Genomic DNA, 15,543 nt, shown 5'->3' with positions numbered 1-15,543 from the left:
AGGGGCACTGGGTTCAATCCCCGGTCAGGGAATTAGATCCCATGTGCATGCTGCAACTAAGAGTTCACATGCCACAACTAAGTAGCCCACCTGCCACAACTAAGACCCGGTGCAACCAAAAAAATAAATATGAAAAAAAAAAAAGGTGAACCACTTGGCTATAAATGTAGTTCAGATATATGTAGGCTATAAAAAGAAAGAAAGAAAGAGTAGAGTGTCTGGCATATGGTGAGTGCTCAGAAACAGTTATAATTTGCACAGATTAATGCATTTGAGAGAACCTAGATCTAAGGAAATGCAAAGGGAAAACTTTGGGGGCTGGAGGTAGCTCTGAGAGTTCTAATTATCTGTATTAACTTTCAAAGCTTAAGATCCAATTCAAGTGACTTAAGAGAAACAGTATCATTCATTTGACGTCTTTCTGCTATGTGGCCTATAGAAAGGGTAACCATATGTTCTTATATGCTTGGGACAGGTTCAGTTTGCCCAGTTGTGTAAGGCAACACAGTCTAGTTTACGCCTGTTGTCACAGTGTAATTATGAATAATGCTCCTTTAACTCTTAAAAGTATCCTGACGTGAACAATAAACTTTTCAGTCACCTAGGCATGGAGAATGTCAGCCCCACCTCTTTTTACTTCAATGAAACATTTTACGAGCTACTGATATTCTTGATCTTAACAGCTGTCCAAGATCCCTGACACACCAAAAGCCAATAAATTAAAATATGAAAATACCTGTTTCGATATGCTTTCCATCACATACTTTTGTAGGGACAACTCCAGTTCAGGATCGGACTCCAGCATGCAAGCAAGCCTCAGGAGGTCTAAGAGGGCAGAAGGAGGGGCAGGCTCAGAAAGGGAAGCTTGGCTCTGCAGTGCTAGAGAGAGGCACCTCCCAGTCCCCATTCCCCTGGGCAGTGGTCTTCACTGTTCAGTCAGGACACTCTGGGCTACCTAGTGGCCAAATAGGGCCAAGGGAAATCCAATGAGAAGTTCTCAGAAGTTGCAGGTTTCCCAAAATTCAGTTGCGTGTAGCTCAAAACCCTGCTCTAATTGTCATCACGCTTCAGAACTTAAGGAGACTCTCACCTCCATACTTGGCCTAAAAGTCTTGCCACAGGTGATGGGAATGGAGAGATGAGGGAATGCCAGTGGAGGACAATGGTGACAGAATGTAGGGGATGACAGAGTTGAAAGAGCAGCACAAGTAAGATTCAGGACACTGGCTTCTGATCTCAGGTTTGATACCAACTCACTGTGTGACTCTGGACAAGTCGCTTCACTGCCCTGGTTGATTCCTACTTCCTTGTCCAGGGAAAAAAAGCACTGGGGTTTCATTATCGCTATGGTTCTCGTTACTGTAATGGTTGATAGTTCCATACTCTAAAATAGACTGATAGGAGGTGGTAAGAATGAGCTTGAAGAAATCAAAAAGTGAGGGAGAAAGAAAGGATGATAGGCTTTTAGCAGGGAATAAAATAATGATAATGTGAAAAAAATAGTTGAAAAATAACAACGGAGTCTGAAAGGGATACAAATTACGAAGAAAATTTAATTTTAAAGTCTTTATGGAATATATTCAAAACCTAGTATATTTAAAACACCATGCTAGGCACTGTGTGAGGAAAAAAAGTCATCAGGAAACTTGGACTTTTTCCTGGAGGCACTGACTTATGGACATTCAAGTATAATATTTTTAGAAAATTTAAATAGAAAAGAGGCCAAATGGGCTAAAAGATTATAAAGACCAGAGAGATTCAGAGGAAGCAGGGGCCTAGACAAACTGGTTTAATCTGAAAAGGGTTAAAAGGAGAACTAGGGATTTTACTCAATCTTGAATGACTTACAGCTTTTTACTAGAAGGATTGAGGAGGGCATTCCTAGCAGAGGGAACCAAGTTGGTTAAAGTCAAGAATGAGCACAGTATGTTACTCTAGCCTGCCTGGAGCCCCATGTGAATATTGGAGATTAGCAAGAAATGACACTAAATAGACTGTGGAAAAAGGCAAAGAGCTCAGGAAGAGAGCAGGAGTTGTAAAGGTCTAGACCATTACGGTGGCAATGGTTATGGAGACAAAACTCATAAAGAATTTGGCTGGTTTTCGTTTCTGGTACCTGAGAGTAACTTCTAAACCTTTGGGATTTCCCAGTTAATAGGACTGTCTCTGTTATTCACTGTGGGCCCTTTGGACCACACCTGAATTTATGCTAATGAGATGATTCAGGTTAGGGGTCTATCTGGAAAGACCAAGCACATGATAAGAGGGGTGGGGCTTTGAGCCAGGTGATTAGAGCCTGACCTCCAGGACTTCTGAAGAGGGAATGGGGACTGGAGATTTAGTTCAATTGCAAGGCCAATGATTCAATCAACATGCCTACTTAATTAAACGCCAATAAAATCTCTGAACCCCCAAAAGCTTGGGTGAGCTTCCCTGGTTGGTAATCATACCTTGATGTGCAGGGAGAGTGATGTGTCCTGAGGATACAGAAGCTTCATGTTTGGGACTCTCCCAGACCTCACCCTATGTGTCTAGAGATAAATACAACACTGGTCTTCATTTGTATCCTTTATAATAAAGCCATCATTATAAGCATAGCACTTTCCTGAGTTCTGTGAGTTACAGTGAATTATTTATTGAACCTGAGAGCATTGTGGGAACCCTTGGATCTGTAGCCAATTGGTCAGAAGTGCAGGTGGCCTGGTGATCTCAGAGCTTGCAGCTGGTGTCTGAAATAAGGAGAGTCTTATGGAGGACTCCACCTATCTGTGCTAACTCCAGGTAATTAGCACCAGAATTGCACTGCACTATTGCAGTGACCAAAATAAGGCCAGAAGAAGCTCTTTATTGAAGGCATCATTAAGATCTAGGAGTTGGGATGGGATACAACTCAAGGAGTGTCACTAGACTTTCTCCATCCTTGGAGCTTTTGGGTTCTTGGCCTTTCCTGGTCAATATTCCTGCAGTTCCCCTCAGTGTCCCTCCCACCCCATTACCTACTGCAATTTTATAAAATTACAGTCTACTATTTGTGATGTTCAAAATATTCAAGACCTACACATAAATGATGAGAAAGAAAAATGATTCAAAGATGTTTCTGAAGTTTCTAGTTTGGATGAAGAAACAGTTTTTAGGGAGAGATAAGTAGCATAGAATTTGGACAATGTTGAAATAAATTTCTAGGCCCAAGATGGAGCTGTTCCCTGCCCAGGGTGCCATGTCAGCAAACCAAGACTTAGATAACGTTTATTTCCCTGTAAATGCTCCTCTTAACCAGAAATGCAATAATCCAGTCAGCCAATCCCCAAATGCCAAGCCAACTCTGGGCCTTCTCACCCCACACAAGACTAACTATATGACCCCACCCAACCAGATATTTTTCATTTGTCTCTTCCTTTATTCTTTGCCCTATAAAAGCTTCTTGCCCTCTGCACCATTTTGCAGAAGACTGTCTACTTCATGAAGTGTTAAAGTTTGTTTTGTGTCACCTAAATTGTCCTGCTTTCCTCCTAGTCCCAGCCCTGTGGAGTCATGGGGAAATCCAGCATAGATGAATGGTTCCACAAAATGTGGGTAGAGAAGACCAGACAGTCAAGGACAGATCCCTGAAATCATCAGCATTTAAGGAATAGAAAGGGCACTGAAAATGGGTAGTTTGAGGGGTAAAAGCAAAACTAGGAAAGAATCTTCTTGAAAGCAAGGAAAGAGGAGAAGGTAGTATCCAGAAAAAGAGAGTAATCTAAAGTCAAGCACCTAGTATGAGGCCTGAAGAGAGGTCAGCTGGTTTGGTAAGTTGATGGTTATTAGTGTCCTCATAGACAGGAGAAGTGGACAGAAGCTAGATGTGAGGGGCTCAAGACTGACAAGTAGGTGAACACATGCCCCCTCATCTCCGACGTGCATGTAATCAATGCTTATTAGGTGAATAAATAAATGAGAGGATAGAAGAAGAGGCAGAGACATATAGATTACTATTCTGAGAAGTTTGGTGGTGAAGGTTAGAAGGGAAAAGTAGGGTTCATAGAAGTTTTATTTTTTTCTTTTATCATGGAGAAGACTTACAGATGTTTGGACGACGAGGGAAGGAGTCATTGCCAAGGGAGAGGTAGAGGACCCGAGGAAGGTTGTGGGGAATGGGAAGGAGGTCCCTTTTGTGTGCTGCTGGGGCTGGGAGCTGTACTGAGGAGGCCAATCCCTTGTAATGGAGCCCCTGGCATTGGTATAAGACCCTACTGACCAATTGTAGAGGCAAAGGCTTTTGTCTATAGAGGGTACTTACCTTTGTGGTCACTAGAAGGATAATAATCCATGAAAGCCATACACCTTGTGAAAAACTCGTCAAAGTTAAAAGAAGGGGGTGGTTTTAAGAAATTAACCTAAATTGAAAAAGAAAAAAAGAGAAGTTTTTGGTTATTCTGAGGGCTGTCTGGTCCTTTGAATGTAATTTCTCAACAGAAAGGGCAGGGTGTATGCTTTTGAATATCCAGGACATGATAAACAGGGACTAGCATACTTAAACAATGAAGAGCTTTATTTGCATGTGACTACGTTAAAAATATCTCCGATCGGTCATTAAAATCTCAATCTTTGGTATATACACAGAGGGCCATTTCCAAGGGGCTGACCTGTATACTTTTCCAGTCTTAGAACTTTCTTTTTCTTTTTCTTATTCTTTTATAATATTTTAATTCAAATAAAGCCTGGTTAAACTGTACATCATTTCTTTCTTACAAGCGTAAAAAGACAAAGGGTGCTAATGCCCTGATACTGGTGTATCAGGAACAGCACCAGTAATAAGATTCATATCAAACCATGAACCCCAAGATATGATACATGGAGAATGGCACAACCTCACTTCTGTGACATTCTTGCCCCCCAAATGGATAACCTTAGTCCAATAATGAGAACCTATCAGGCAAAACCAGACAGAGGGACATACACTAAAATAACTGATTAATGCTCTTCTTACATGTCAAGGTCATAAAAGACAAGGAAAAACTAAAAAACTGTTTTAGAGAGTGCAGGAGGCTAGGTAAAAATAACAAAGTGTGGTGTGAGATCACGGATAGAGTCCTGGAACATTCTACTGAGGACTTTAGTGGGAAAACAGGTGAAATCCAAATAAGGCCTTTAATTAGTGAGTAGTATTTGCACCAATGTTAATTTTCAGGTTTTGACTATTGCACTCTGGTTATGAAGAATGCTAACATTTGGGGAAGCTGGGTAAGGGATATATGGAAACACTCATAGTATTTTTGAACTTTCTTGTAAGTCTAAAATTAATTTAAAAATTAAAAACAATTTTTAAAGGTATAAGGAACAATTGAAGAAGATGGGGAATGGGGGGCATTGCTATCACCCAGCTAGGTCATGCAGCTGGGATGTGTATTACTGGGAGAGTGAGTGGGGGAGGGCTGTGAGGGTTGTAGACTGATGCATACCTAGTACATTGTGTGTGTGAGGGTGAGGGGGCTTTCATCTTTGCCTTCAATTCCATGTGTTCACCATCTCTTCTTTCCATCTGCCAAGCAGTCTCATTCTTGTTTCATCTAGCAGCACAGCTCTGCCCCCTTTCTCTAATTGGCTATATCCCAAGGACAGTTCTGCTTATAGTTGGTCTTCAACTTAACTACAGTGCTTTCTACTAGGCAGGGCCTGGTAGAGACAGGAAAAGTCTCTTCCTTCACTAATCTTTGCTGCCCCTGCTCACCTCCAATCCTCACCCTCGGTGATTCCTCACACTGAGTTAGGAGAGTGTTGAGTAGAGAACCTGAAGGCCAATGGCAGCCGTCAAAACTACAACCTCTGCTCCTAGGGAATAGCCAGGAGACTCTTCCTTTCATTAAGCAAGGGCACTGTTCCCCCCAAAGGCCTCCATACCCAAATTCCACATCCTTAATTACCACGGAGAAGCCTGATCATTTCCTCTTTAACTCACCAGCCTTGGTTCCTCCCAGAGGAGGTGTTCTGGACCAATACTTTACTTATTTATTTATTTATTTATTTGGCTGTGTTGGGTCCTTGTTGTTGCATGCAGGCTTTCCTCTAGTTTCAGGGAGCAGGGGCTACTCTTCATTGTGGTGTGTGGGTTTCTCATTGCAGTGGCTTCTCTTATTGCGGAGCACGGACTCTAGGCGCCCGGGCTTCAGTAGTTGTGGCATGCAGGCTTAGTAGTTGTGGCTAATGGGCTTAGCTGCTCTGTGGCATGTGGGAATCTTCCTGGACAAGAGCTTGAACCCATGTCGCCTGCATTGGCAGGCGGATTCTTAACCACTGTGCCACCAGGGAAGTCCCTGGACCAATACTTTTTAATCTAACCCAGATTGACCCCATCCAAGTCTCCAGCCTGGAAGCTTCATGGAACCAGTGGCTTCCCAGTGGCTTTTCTGACAGGAGGCCCCTGGCACAGAATGGCAGAACTTTCTGCAAGTGACAGGATCACACCTACCTTTACTGCTCTCTGATCTGGAATCCTCTCAATTTCAATCATGCTCCGGTCACAGAGCTGCCAGCAGTTTGGTGATAGAATGACATCATTCATCTGCGCCATGTTCTGCGCCAGGCGTACGTCATCCACCGCCTGACCAATCACTAGGAAGTAGTTTCGAGTTTCATCTCCAAAGACCAACATGGTGATGTGGCCGGCAGCCAGGCCTGGCAAGAAGGCAAGCAATGGATTTGCATGAGAAGTTCTGGCTTGGTCCCCAGCAGCATGAGTTCTTGGACAAATCAGAATCTTGAGCATCCCAGAGCAAAATCTAGTTTCTAAAATTTTACATGGAAATCAGAGCAGTCTATTCTGGGCCTGGCCCTTCCCAAACTCCTTTTCTCCCAAAGCTAGCAAGTTACCTACTTGTTTTCACCTTTCTATGACATTTAGCTCCCTAGATATCTGGCCCTATCAGTCCCCAAAGTTATTTTATCGTTTCTTCAATTTTTTTATACTTTGACTTATTTACACTTCTTATTTATACAGAGGACAGTTTTAATGGTTTCTGTTTGGGAACAACTTGCATTTTATCAGAGATTGAGGCTCTTGCTGAAAAGAAGCACTTAGGGTGAAATTTCAGGCAACAGCCAGAGAAGAAAAGGTAGGGGAAAGGAACAGGCATTTTGACCATCAAGTTCTATCCCAAGAATGTGTCCTCCAGTTGTTTTCAAGTTGGGAGCTGAAGGTTTTGGTACCAAAGCAACAGAAGAGAGAATGTTGTAAAATATGACATGTATGTGAAATGTATGTATACATGAACTGTAAGTGATACACAGTTCTTTTAAATGACTATAATTAACATAATCAAAATTTGGTGTTTTTTTTTTTTTGCGGTATGAGGGCCTCTCACGTTGCGGAGCACAGGCTCCGGACGCGCAGGCTCAGCGGCCATGGCTCACGGGCCCAGCCGCTCCGCAACATGTGCAGTCCTCCCAGACCAGGACACGAACCCGTGTCCCCTGCATCGGCAGGCGGACTCTCAACCACTCCGCCACCAGGGAAGCACCAAAATTTGTTTTTTATCTTCGCTCTCTGCCATGCTGATTTGTCAAAGCTGATTTCCCCTGATATATACATATGGTTTTTTTTCCCTCTGAAACATACTGATGCTTAGGCTTGTTAAAAGAAAAGTTACTGCAATAGAATAGAAACAAAAATAAACGAATGGGACCTAATCAAACTTACAAGCTTTTTGCAAAGCAAAGGAAACCATAAAAACAAACAAAAAACAGAAAAGATGACCTACGGAATGGGAGAAAATATTTGCAAATGATGTGACAGACTAAGGCTTAATCTCCAAAATATACAAATGGCTCATACAACTCAACAACAAAAAAACAAACAACCCAACTGAAAAATGGGGAGAAGACCTTAAGAGACATTTCTCCAAAGACATACAGATGGCCAGTAGGCGCATGAAAAGATGCTCAACATCAGGAATTATTAGAGAAATGCAAATCAAAACTACAATGAGGTACCACCTCACACCAGTCAGAATGGCCATCATTAATAAGTCTACAAATAACAAATGCTGGAGAGGGTGTGGAGGAAAGGGAACTCCTACACTGTTGGTGGGAATGTAAGTTGGTTCAGCCACTATGGAAAGCACTGTGGAGGTTCCTCAGAAAACTAAAAATAGAATTACCATATGACCCAGCAATCCCACTTCTGGGCATATACCTGGACCAAACTATAATTCAAAAAGATACATGCACCCCTATATTCATAGCAGCATGATTCACAATAGCCAAAACATGGAAACAACCTAAATGCCCATCGACAGATGAATGGATAAAGAAGATGTGGTACATATATACAATGGAATACTACCCAGCCATAAAAAAGAATGAAATAATGCCATTTGCAGTAACATGGATGCAACTAGAGATTATCATACTAGTGAAGTAAGTCAGAAAGAGAAAGACAAATACCATATGATATCACTTATATGTGGAATCTAAAATATGGCACAAGTGAACCTATCTACAAAACAAAAACAGACTCATAGACATGGAGAACAGACTTGTGGTTGCCAAGCGAAGGACTGGGAGTTTGGGATTAGCAGATGTAAACTATTATATATAGGATGGATAAACAACAAGGTCCTACTGTATAGCACAGGGAACTATATTGAATATCCTGTGATAAACCATAATGGAAAAGCATATAAAAAAAGAATGTATGTGTATAAGTGAGTCACTTTGCTGTACAGCAGAGATTGGCACAGCATTGTAAATTAACTATACTTCAATTTTAAAAATTTTTAAATAAATAAAATTAAATTAAAAAAAAAGAAAAGGTACTGGAACCACTTCACTTCTCTAACAGCCAATCAGCATACACATGAAGGGTCCCCATCATTTTCCAAGAAGGATAATATGTCAAAAATCTCCAGGTGTTAACTTGGAAAAATAAGATTCAGTATTATAACAACTTTGATTATTTTTTCAACAGAAGATTTAACTAATTTGGAAATTCTGAATAACCTAAAGAAAACTGAGAAGCAGTTAATTGGATAACCTCTGATCTTCTCATCATCTATGATACTGGAGAATTATAAAGTTTACAAAGTTTAGTTAGGCAAAAGCTAACGTCAACAGCATCAGCTGTAACTCATCATTTACACTTCTCAGAATCTCATTCCCCACCTGTGAAATCCTTTGATGCCTGTACCTCAGGACTGTGGTGAAGTGGAAATGACATAGTGTAATGTCTGCAACACAATTGGAAATATGTGTGATTGCTATTGTACGTGTGAATTTAAGAAGCCCTCTGTTAAGTGGAGCTGTGTCGCAGGTTGAACTTTTAAGCTTTTCTTGCACATGATTCTTATGAAGTGGGGGAGGACCAGTCTTACGACATTGCTGAATCTATGTAATCACAAGCTGCTGCCTGTTGTGCTTAATGATACATATTGTGGACAGAAGCAAGACCTAATCATAATAACAGCAATAGTAACGATAAAGACTATTTTGTGGAGTGGTGACTATGTGCCGGGTACTATACTAACCACTTAAATTTACTTTTTTGTAAGTCCATGGGGTAGATATTAGTTCTCTTGACTGATAAGTGAGGGAACCAAAATTCACATTCTGGTTAACCTAATCCAAAGTTCAAGACAAGATGGTGGACCTGAGTCACAGTGTTCTACTGTTTTCTCTTTACCGGGGAGATGCCTCAGGAGTCAGGACCTATATCCAAACTGCTATAGCATCTCTTCTTTCTCAAGAGCTTACCTATCTTGACTCGGACATCCAGGCCTTCTTCAGACTTCTGGGTCTCAAACAATCCATGGATCTCCAGGCTACATTTAATTACCACCGTGATGATGTTTTTCAGTTGCCTCCGCTCCACCTTCCACAGGGCTAGCAGAGCATCACCTTGAAAAGAAAGACACACCAGAGGTCCTGACCTGCCCTGGGGGCCAGTCTATTTTGTATGAAATCTGTACAGAATTATGCTTCAAACATTTCTCCACCCGGTCTGCTGGCCACTGTTTTCTCTGAGATGCTTCCTTTGTCAGAGCACAGGCCCCTTGGCATTCCTTTCTTACCCCTGCTATGTCGGTAAGCCCCCATACCTGCAAATTTTAAGATGTCTCCTCCAAAAATCAACACTTCTGAGAAAAAAAAAAAAAGAAAAGAAGGTAAAATCAAACTCTGGTTTCTTTCTTTCTTTTTAAATTATGTAAGTTTCAGGTGTACAGAATAACTTTGATTTCTTAAAGCTAATAAAAGGAATCTACTCTTCAACAGTGGGATAGAAATTAGGTCAAGAGAAGAGCAATTCAGAGAATAGGTTTATACTAAAGATGTCATCTCAGACAAGGCATTTAAACCCATTTGAGTCTCTTTCCTCAACTGCAGAATGAGAACAGTGAACTAAATTATGTACCTGCTCTGTTTTTGTGAATGGGAAAAGATAGGAATGAAGACGGTGGGATTGCTGAGGAGGCTTAAGGACAGCTATCCTACTCCCATGATAATGGGACGTTCTTCACTGATCTATGTATGTTATGAGCAGGGGCTTGAGTGAGCGTGGGTGAGTACATGAGTGACAGGACTCCATAAGAACTGAAAATCAGAAAAAACCCACAACTATGGTCAACTTGGGTTTTGTTTATTACCAACTTGCATTTTGTTTATTTAGGCTTTCTGACATAAATGGACATTTTTCCTCTTATTTCTGCATCATCACAAATTTGTTGAGCACCGTTGTGCTGAGTGTAATGCAAAAAGGAATTAGATACAGTTTCTGCTTTTAATGACAATCAAATTTTATCTAGCGGGTGATATTAAGATATTACTAGGGAACTCAGAGCCTGATAATGGACTAGACCTAAGATTTACCTTAATAGAATAAATCCTTTTCTTCATGAATAGTTTGAATTAATAATGCAAACAATAATGCAAATAAGTCCTACAAGTTGGTAGGCAGAGGTTGAAAAGGAGACCAAAGTTTCAGTCAGCTGAAGTACTTCAGAATCCATTATTAGGACACAAATTACTGACAAGTTGATTGTAAATCACTCATGTATTCATACCATATTCTCTTAATGACTGTGTTTGAGTTATATTGATGCTAGTTTTTTGGAGTTATTGAATATAACTAAAATAATTACTACTACGGTTCTTTTAAAAGTAGTCTCTAATTTAGTTTTGTAACTAATGCAAAACTAATCCCTCAAATAGTCTGTGTTAATGAGGTTTGATTGCATTCCTTCATTTGTACTGTATTATATTTCAAAAAGACTAGTTTCATACACATTTCATGGAGACAATGAAGAATGCTAAGCAACAGTACTTTATCAGGTTATAACCACCAAATACAGAAAAACAATGAATTGAAATATGCTTAAGCCAGAAACCTATGGGGACACTTACTCTCCACTATTGCACTTATATAGTGGTTGAGGATCTCCACCAACTGCTCAGCCCCTCTGTCCATGTACATGGCTGTGCTGAACTTCTCAGTCATTGCAGTAAAACCTGTAACAAATGTGCAGCTAGTTTCCTTGTGTGCTGGGAGGAACTAAACAGTCAGGAGAAGAGGACCACACTGGTGAGCAGTGGGCCTCAGCTTTTAAGAACTGGCAGGGTTTCTTTTAAATGATCTATGTGGCTGGTCAAGTGTCAGATATTGGGTCTTCTCTATTTATTATTTTAGGGATCAGGGAAAGGCACCAGATAACTCTTCCCTCCTAATTTCTCAACTTGTACAGGGATGACTGCAGTTTCTTTAACTGGATATAGAACTTTCATTTCATGGTAATGAAAACTCATAAAATTCAAAGACTTCTGAAGAGGTGGCAAGTTTCCTGTTAAGCTGTAAACAACATCTGGAGAGGCCATTTCCTGAGGTCAATTTTGCCTGGGATGCTGTTGGGTGTGGGGGGTTGAGTCAGTTGGGACAGGGCCATTGGAGCCTGAAGTTCCAGGCCTGGGACGTGGACATCTTAAAGATTTGCCCATTACTGGACATGCTGGGTAAGGGAAGAAGAAAGGGAGCCAGGTCCACGGGTTATCCCTCCTCCCTCCAGTTTTCTCAGTAGGAATATTTGCAGTAACAGCACAAAAACTCGAAAATGCCGCCCCCCCCCCCCCCCCGCCCCCACTCAGCAGTCAAGCTCTGCATGTAATTCCGATTCAAGCCTGTTGTTCCCCCACATTAAACATCCCTTTTGTGCTTGCCTGAAATATCAACAAACATCAAGACTCCGTCAAAATAATCCACAGAAGGTCGCTCTGGAGAAAAATCTCCATAGACAATGAGGTCCGGTAAATGAGCTGCTATTTTGACGATGGACCGATCCTGTGATTCATGTTCTCTTTGAGTGCTCATGTTAAGGCAGATGTTCAGGGTTGTATGGTCACCGCAGACAGTCCCCAGATAGACCTTCTGGAAAGCAAAGCTGAGAATGGTGGCAATCTGACTTACATTCATTCACTCACTTTCCTATTTCTTTCTTCCCTTTTGCTTTGTCTAACCTGTGGACTGCTTATTTAAGTGGTTGAGGTGATAATGGCTGAGTTGTTGACCATGCATTTCCGTGAAGGGGTGAGCCCTCAGGGTACAAGTGCTGTGGTAGAGGGGCCAGTAGTACTAATCCCTCCGTCCAAGCCCCTTTTCCTTCTGTCCACATGTCTCCACTTTCCCTCTCCCTCCCTTTTGGTCTCTCATCTTTTCTCTCTCCTTTTTGAAAATTAAAAGAGAAAGTGTAGACATGAGTTTATGTTTGTGGATATTTATATAAAGGTGAGTAGCAAAGTGGAGTATTATATATAAGAAAGAGATTGTTTTAAGGTATAGGTGTAAAGAAATAGAGAGAAAGAATTAAAAGGTGTGTGTGTGTGTGTAAGACTTTAAACTGTAAGTGGGAGGAAATATTGAAATTTTAATGTGTTACGCAGTTAGCTTTGAGAAAACTAGGATTTCCTAAGGCGTTCATTTAGCTGCTGGGGCTGACGAAATGATCATGCCTGAATGTTGTAAAAATCATGCTCTACCACCCTGAACAGGAATAGCATACCCAGTATTTTCAGAGCAATTCAAGTTCTTGGAATAAGTGATAAAGATACTAAGTGAATTAAAAAAAAAAAAAAAGGAGGAACTGATAACTCACCAACATGGAGGACCTGCTTAGTAATTTCAACCAAACATAGGTCATGTTGGGGTACATAAGAGTATTAGAAGGAAAAAGTGAGTTAACATATATCTTAGACTTCAGGAAAGCATTTTTTTTTTAAATCAGGGAAAACATTAGTATATTAGTATATATAACAAACAAAAAAAACAAACCTTAAAATGGATAGAAACCTCTAAAAATGGGTACTAAATATTAAGTATTAGATAATCTTTAAAAGGAAAAACATTGGTAAATGCAAATGTTAAGAAGTGAACAAAAGGTAGAAGGAGAAGCATATAACTAAGGTTAAAAAAAATAAAAGTATCATTAAAACACAGCATGTGCTAGGAACAGTCAACAGATAACAAATACATCAAATAAAATATTTCAGAGAGTGAATTTGATAAATGCTATATGAATTTATCAAAGAAGGGTGTGAGAATGCCCAGAATGAACTGAGACTTAGGAAAAATGATGAAGTTAAGAAAACCCAGAGGGACTTTTAGGTTTTATTGAAAGCAAGGTAATTAATAAAAGAGGAATAAGGACAAAGCTTAACTATGATGTACTACACAGCTCTTCTTTTGTTTCTGTCTTCTCCACTATGGAGAATTGAAAATATAACAAATATTGACAAGAAAGAGTTGAAGTCCAAGATAAGAAAGCAGTGATAAAAAACTAGTCATTTAAATTCAAGTAGCCATTCCCAGATAACCTATATCCACTGAAATATATGGAAGAACTGACAGATGTAATGTCAGTAATCTCAAAGAATAATGTAGAATGAGAGAGAGGTTGGAAAACTAGAGACAGGTACGTTCTCTTCTGAATTTCAAAAGATGAGACTACATGTGGATTCCTGAAAACATCATCTGGTAAACGTGATGTATCAGTCAGTATAAGCTAGGTTTTGCTTCATTAACAAAAAAATCCAAAATCTCAATGGCTTGAAATAGCCAATGCTTATTTCTTATTCATTTCCTGCTGGTGCTACATGTCCATTGTAGGTTGTCTGAGGCCCTACTCTATCGTTGCCTTCACTTTGGGACACAGGCTGGGACATTTTGGTTGTGGAGACAGTGGGAAAAGAGGATTTGATTGCAGACTCTTTCTTAAAGTGTTTTCCCAGAAGCGATATATTTCACTTCCACTCAAATGACATTGGCCAAAGCAAGTTATGCAACATATCTAATTTCACCTAAGTGGGAAAGTGCAATTCTACCATGTGTGCAGTGAGAGTGAGAGCTGGGATATTTGTGAGTTATCATACTTGATAATATGTGAGCACTTAATCAGTAACAGGTGATTAATCATACTTGATAATATGTGAGCACTTAGTCAGTAACAGGTGATTAAAAGTAGTCAAAAGGGATTCAGAGCTGAGAACAAACTAGCCTTATTTCCTTTTTTTTTTTTTTTTTTTGCGGTACACAGGCCTCTCACTGTTGTGGCCTCTCCCGTTGCGGAGCACAGGCTCTGGACGCGCAGGCCCAGCGGCCATGGCTCATGGGAGCAGCCGCTTTTCCCGCACCGGGGCATGAACCCGTGTCCCCTGCATTGGCAGGCGGATTCTCAACCACTGCACCACCAGGGAAGCCCATATTTCTTTTTCTGATTTATTAAACTTTAAAATCAAGAGAATGCTGTTGACAAAGTATATCTTGACTTTAACAAGGCATTTGGCCAAATTTCTCACATCTTTGTGGGTAACATACAAAATTATAGGAGTGATGAAAATATAGTTAGTTGGTTAACAATTAGACCTAAAGGATATTGATTTGTGTTCTAGTGTCCATTCAGAGGGGGCCTCCATGAGTGTGCTAGAGGACTCAGATAAAGATATAATTGGAAGGAGAGCTAATGTACTGAATGATAGAATCAGGATCTTAAAATATTTTAATTGACTGAAATAACAATGAAGTTTTGGAAGAATAAATGCAAATAAGTGCTGTGCTTAGAATTTTAACAAAATCAAATGCATAAGCATGTGGTGTAAAAGACTAGATTTACTGCAAATCCAATGTTATCTTTTAAAAAACTTACTTATTGAAGCATAACATATGCACAGAAAAATGCAAAATTCCTAACTGGTAGCTTGATGAATTATTATAAAGTGAACAAATCCATGTTCTCTACTCATATCAAGAAAGAACAGTACTTCCCCAGTGGCGGGTTGAGAGTCCGCCTGCCAATGCAGGGGACATGGGTTGGAGCCCTGGTCTGGGAGGATCCCATATGCTATGGAGCAACTGGGCCCATGCACCACAGCTGCTGAGCTTGCACTCTGGAGCCCGTGGGCCACGACTGCTGCGGCCCGTGCGGCTGGAGCCTGTGCTCTGCAACGGTGGAGGCCACCGCGGTGAGAGGCCTGCACACCGTGGCGAAGAGTGACCCCAGCTTGCTGCAGCTGGAGAGAGCCTGCACACAG

General features: G+C 40.7%; 1 protein-coding gene across 1 annotated transcript in view; it reads right to left on the bottom strand.

Moving 5' to 3' along the window:
* Window positions 1-12,352, bottom strand: part of ADCY10 (adenylate cyclase 10) — a 92,927-nt gene extending 80,575 nt beyond the window's left edge. Inside the window, exons 1-7 of the mRNA XM_027086465.1 lie at window positions 12,181-12,352; window positions 11,374-11,478; window positions 10,071-10,109; window positions 9,727-9,870; window positions 6,449-6,654; window positions 4,280-4,376; window positions 737-825 (exon numbers count right to left, since the gene is read on the bottom strand). Of these exons, the coding sequence (XP_026942266.1) occupies window positions 737-825; window positions 4,280-4,376; window positions 6,449-6,654; window positions 9,727-9,870; window positions 10,071-10,109; window positions 11,374-11,478; window positions 12,181-12,331 (831 nt within the window). The 5' untranslated portion in view covers window positions 12,332-12,352. The remainder of the gene's footprint in view (window positions 1-736; window positions 826-4,279; window positions 4,377-6,448; window positions 6,655-9,726; window positions 9,871-10,070; window positions 10,110-11,373; window positions 11,479-12,180) is intronic.
* Window positions 12,353-15,543: the final 3,191 nt, after the last annotated feature.

Source organism: Aethalodelphis obliquidens, unplaced genomic scaffold, assembly GCF_003676395.1.
Source record: "Aethalodelphis obliquidens isolate GAN/ISIS:26980383/991018 unplaced genomic scaffold, ASM367639v1 scaffold55, whole genome shotgun sequence".
Classification (NCBI taxonomy): Eukaryota; Metazoa; Chordata; class Mammalia; order Artiodactyla; family Delphinidae; genus Aethalodelphis; species Aethalodelphis obliquidens.
The sequence above is the reverse complement of the archived record's forward strand: the minus strand, read 5'-3'. Positions and strand labels throughout refer to the sequence as shown.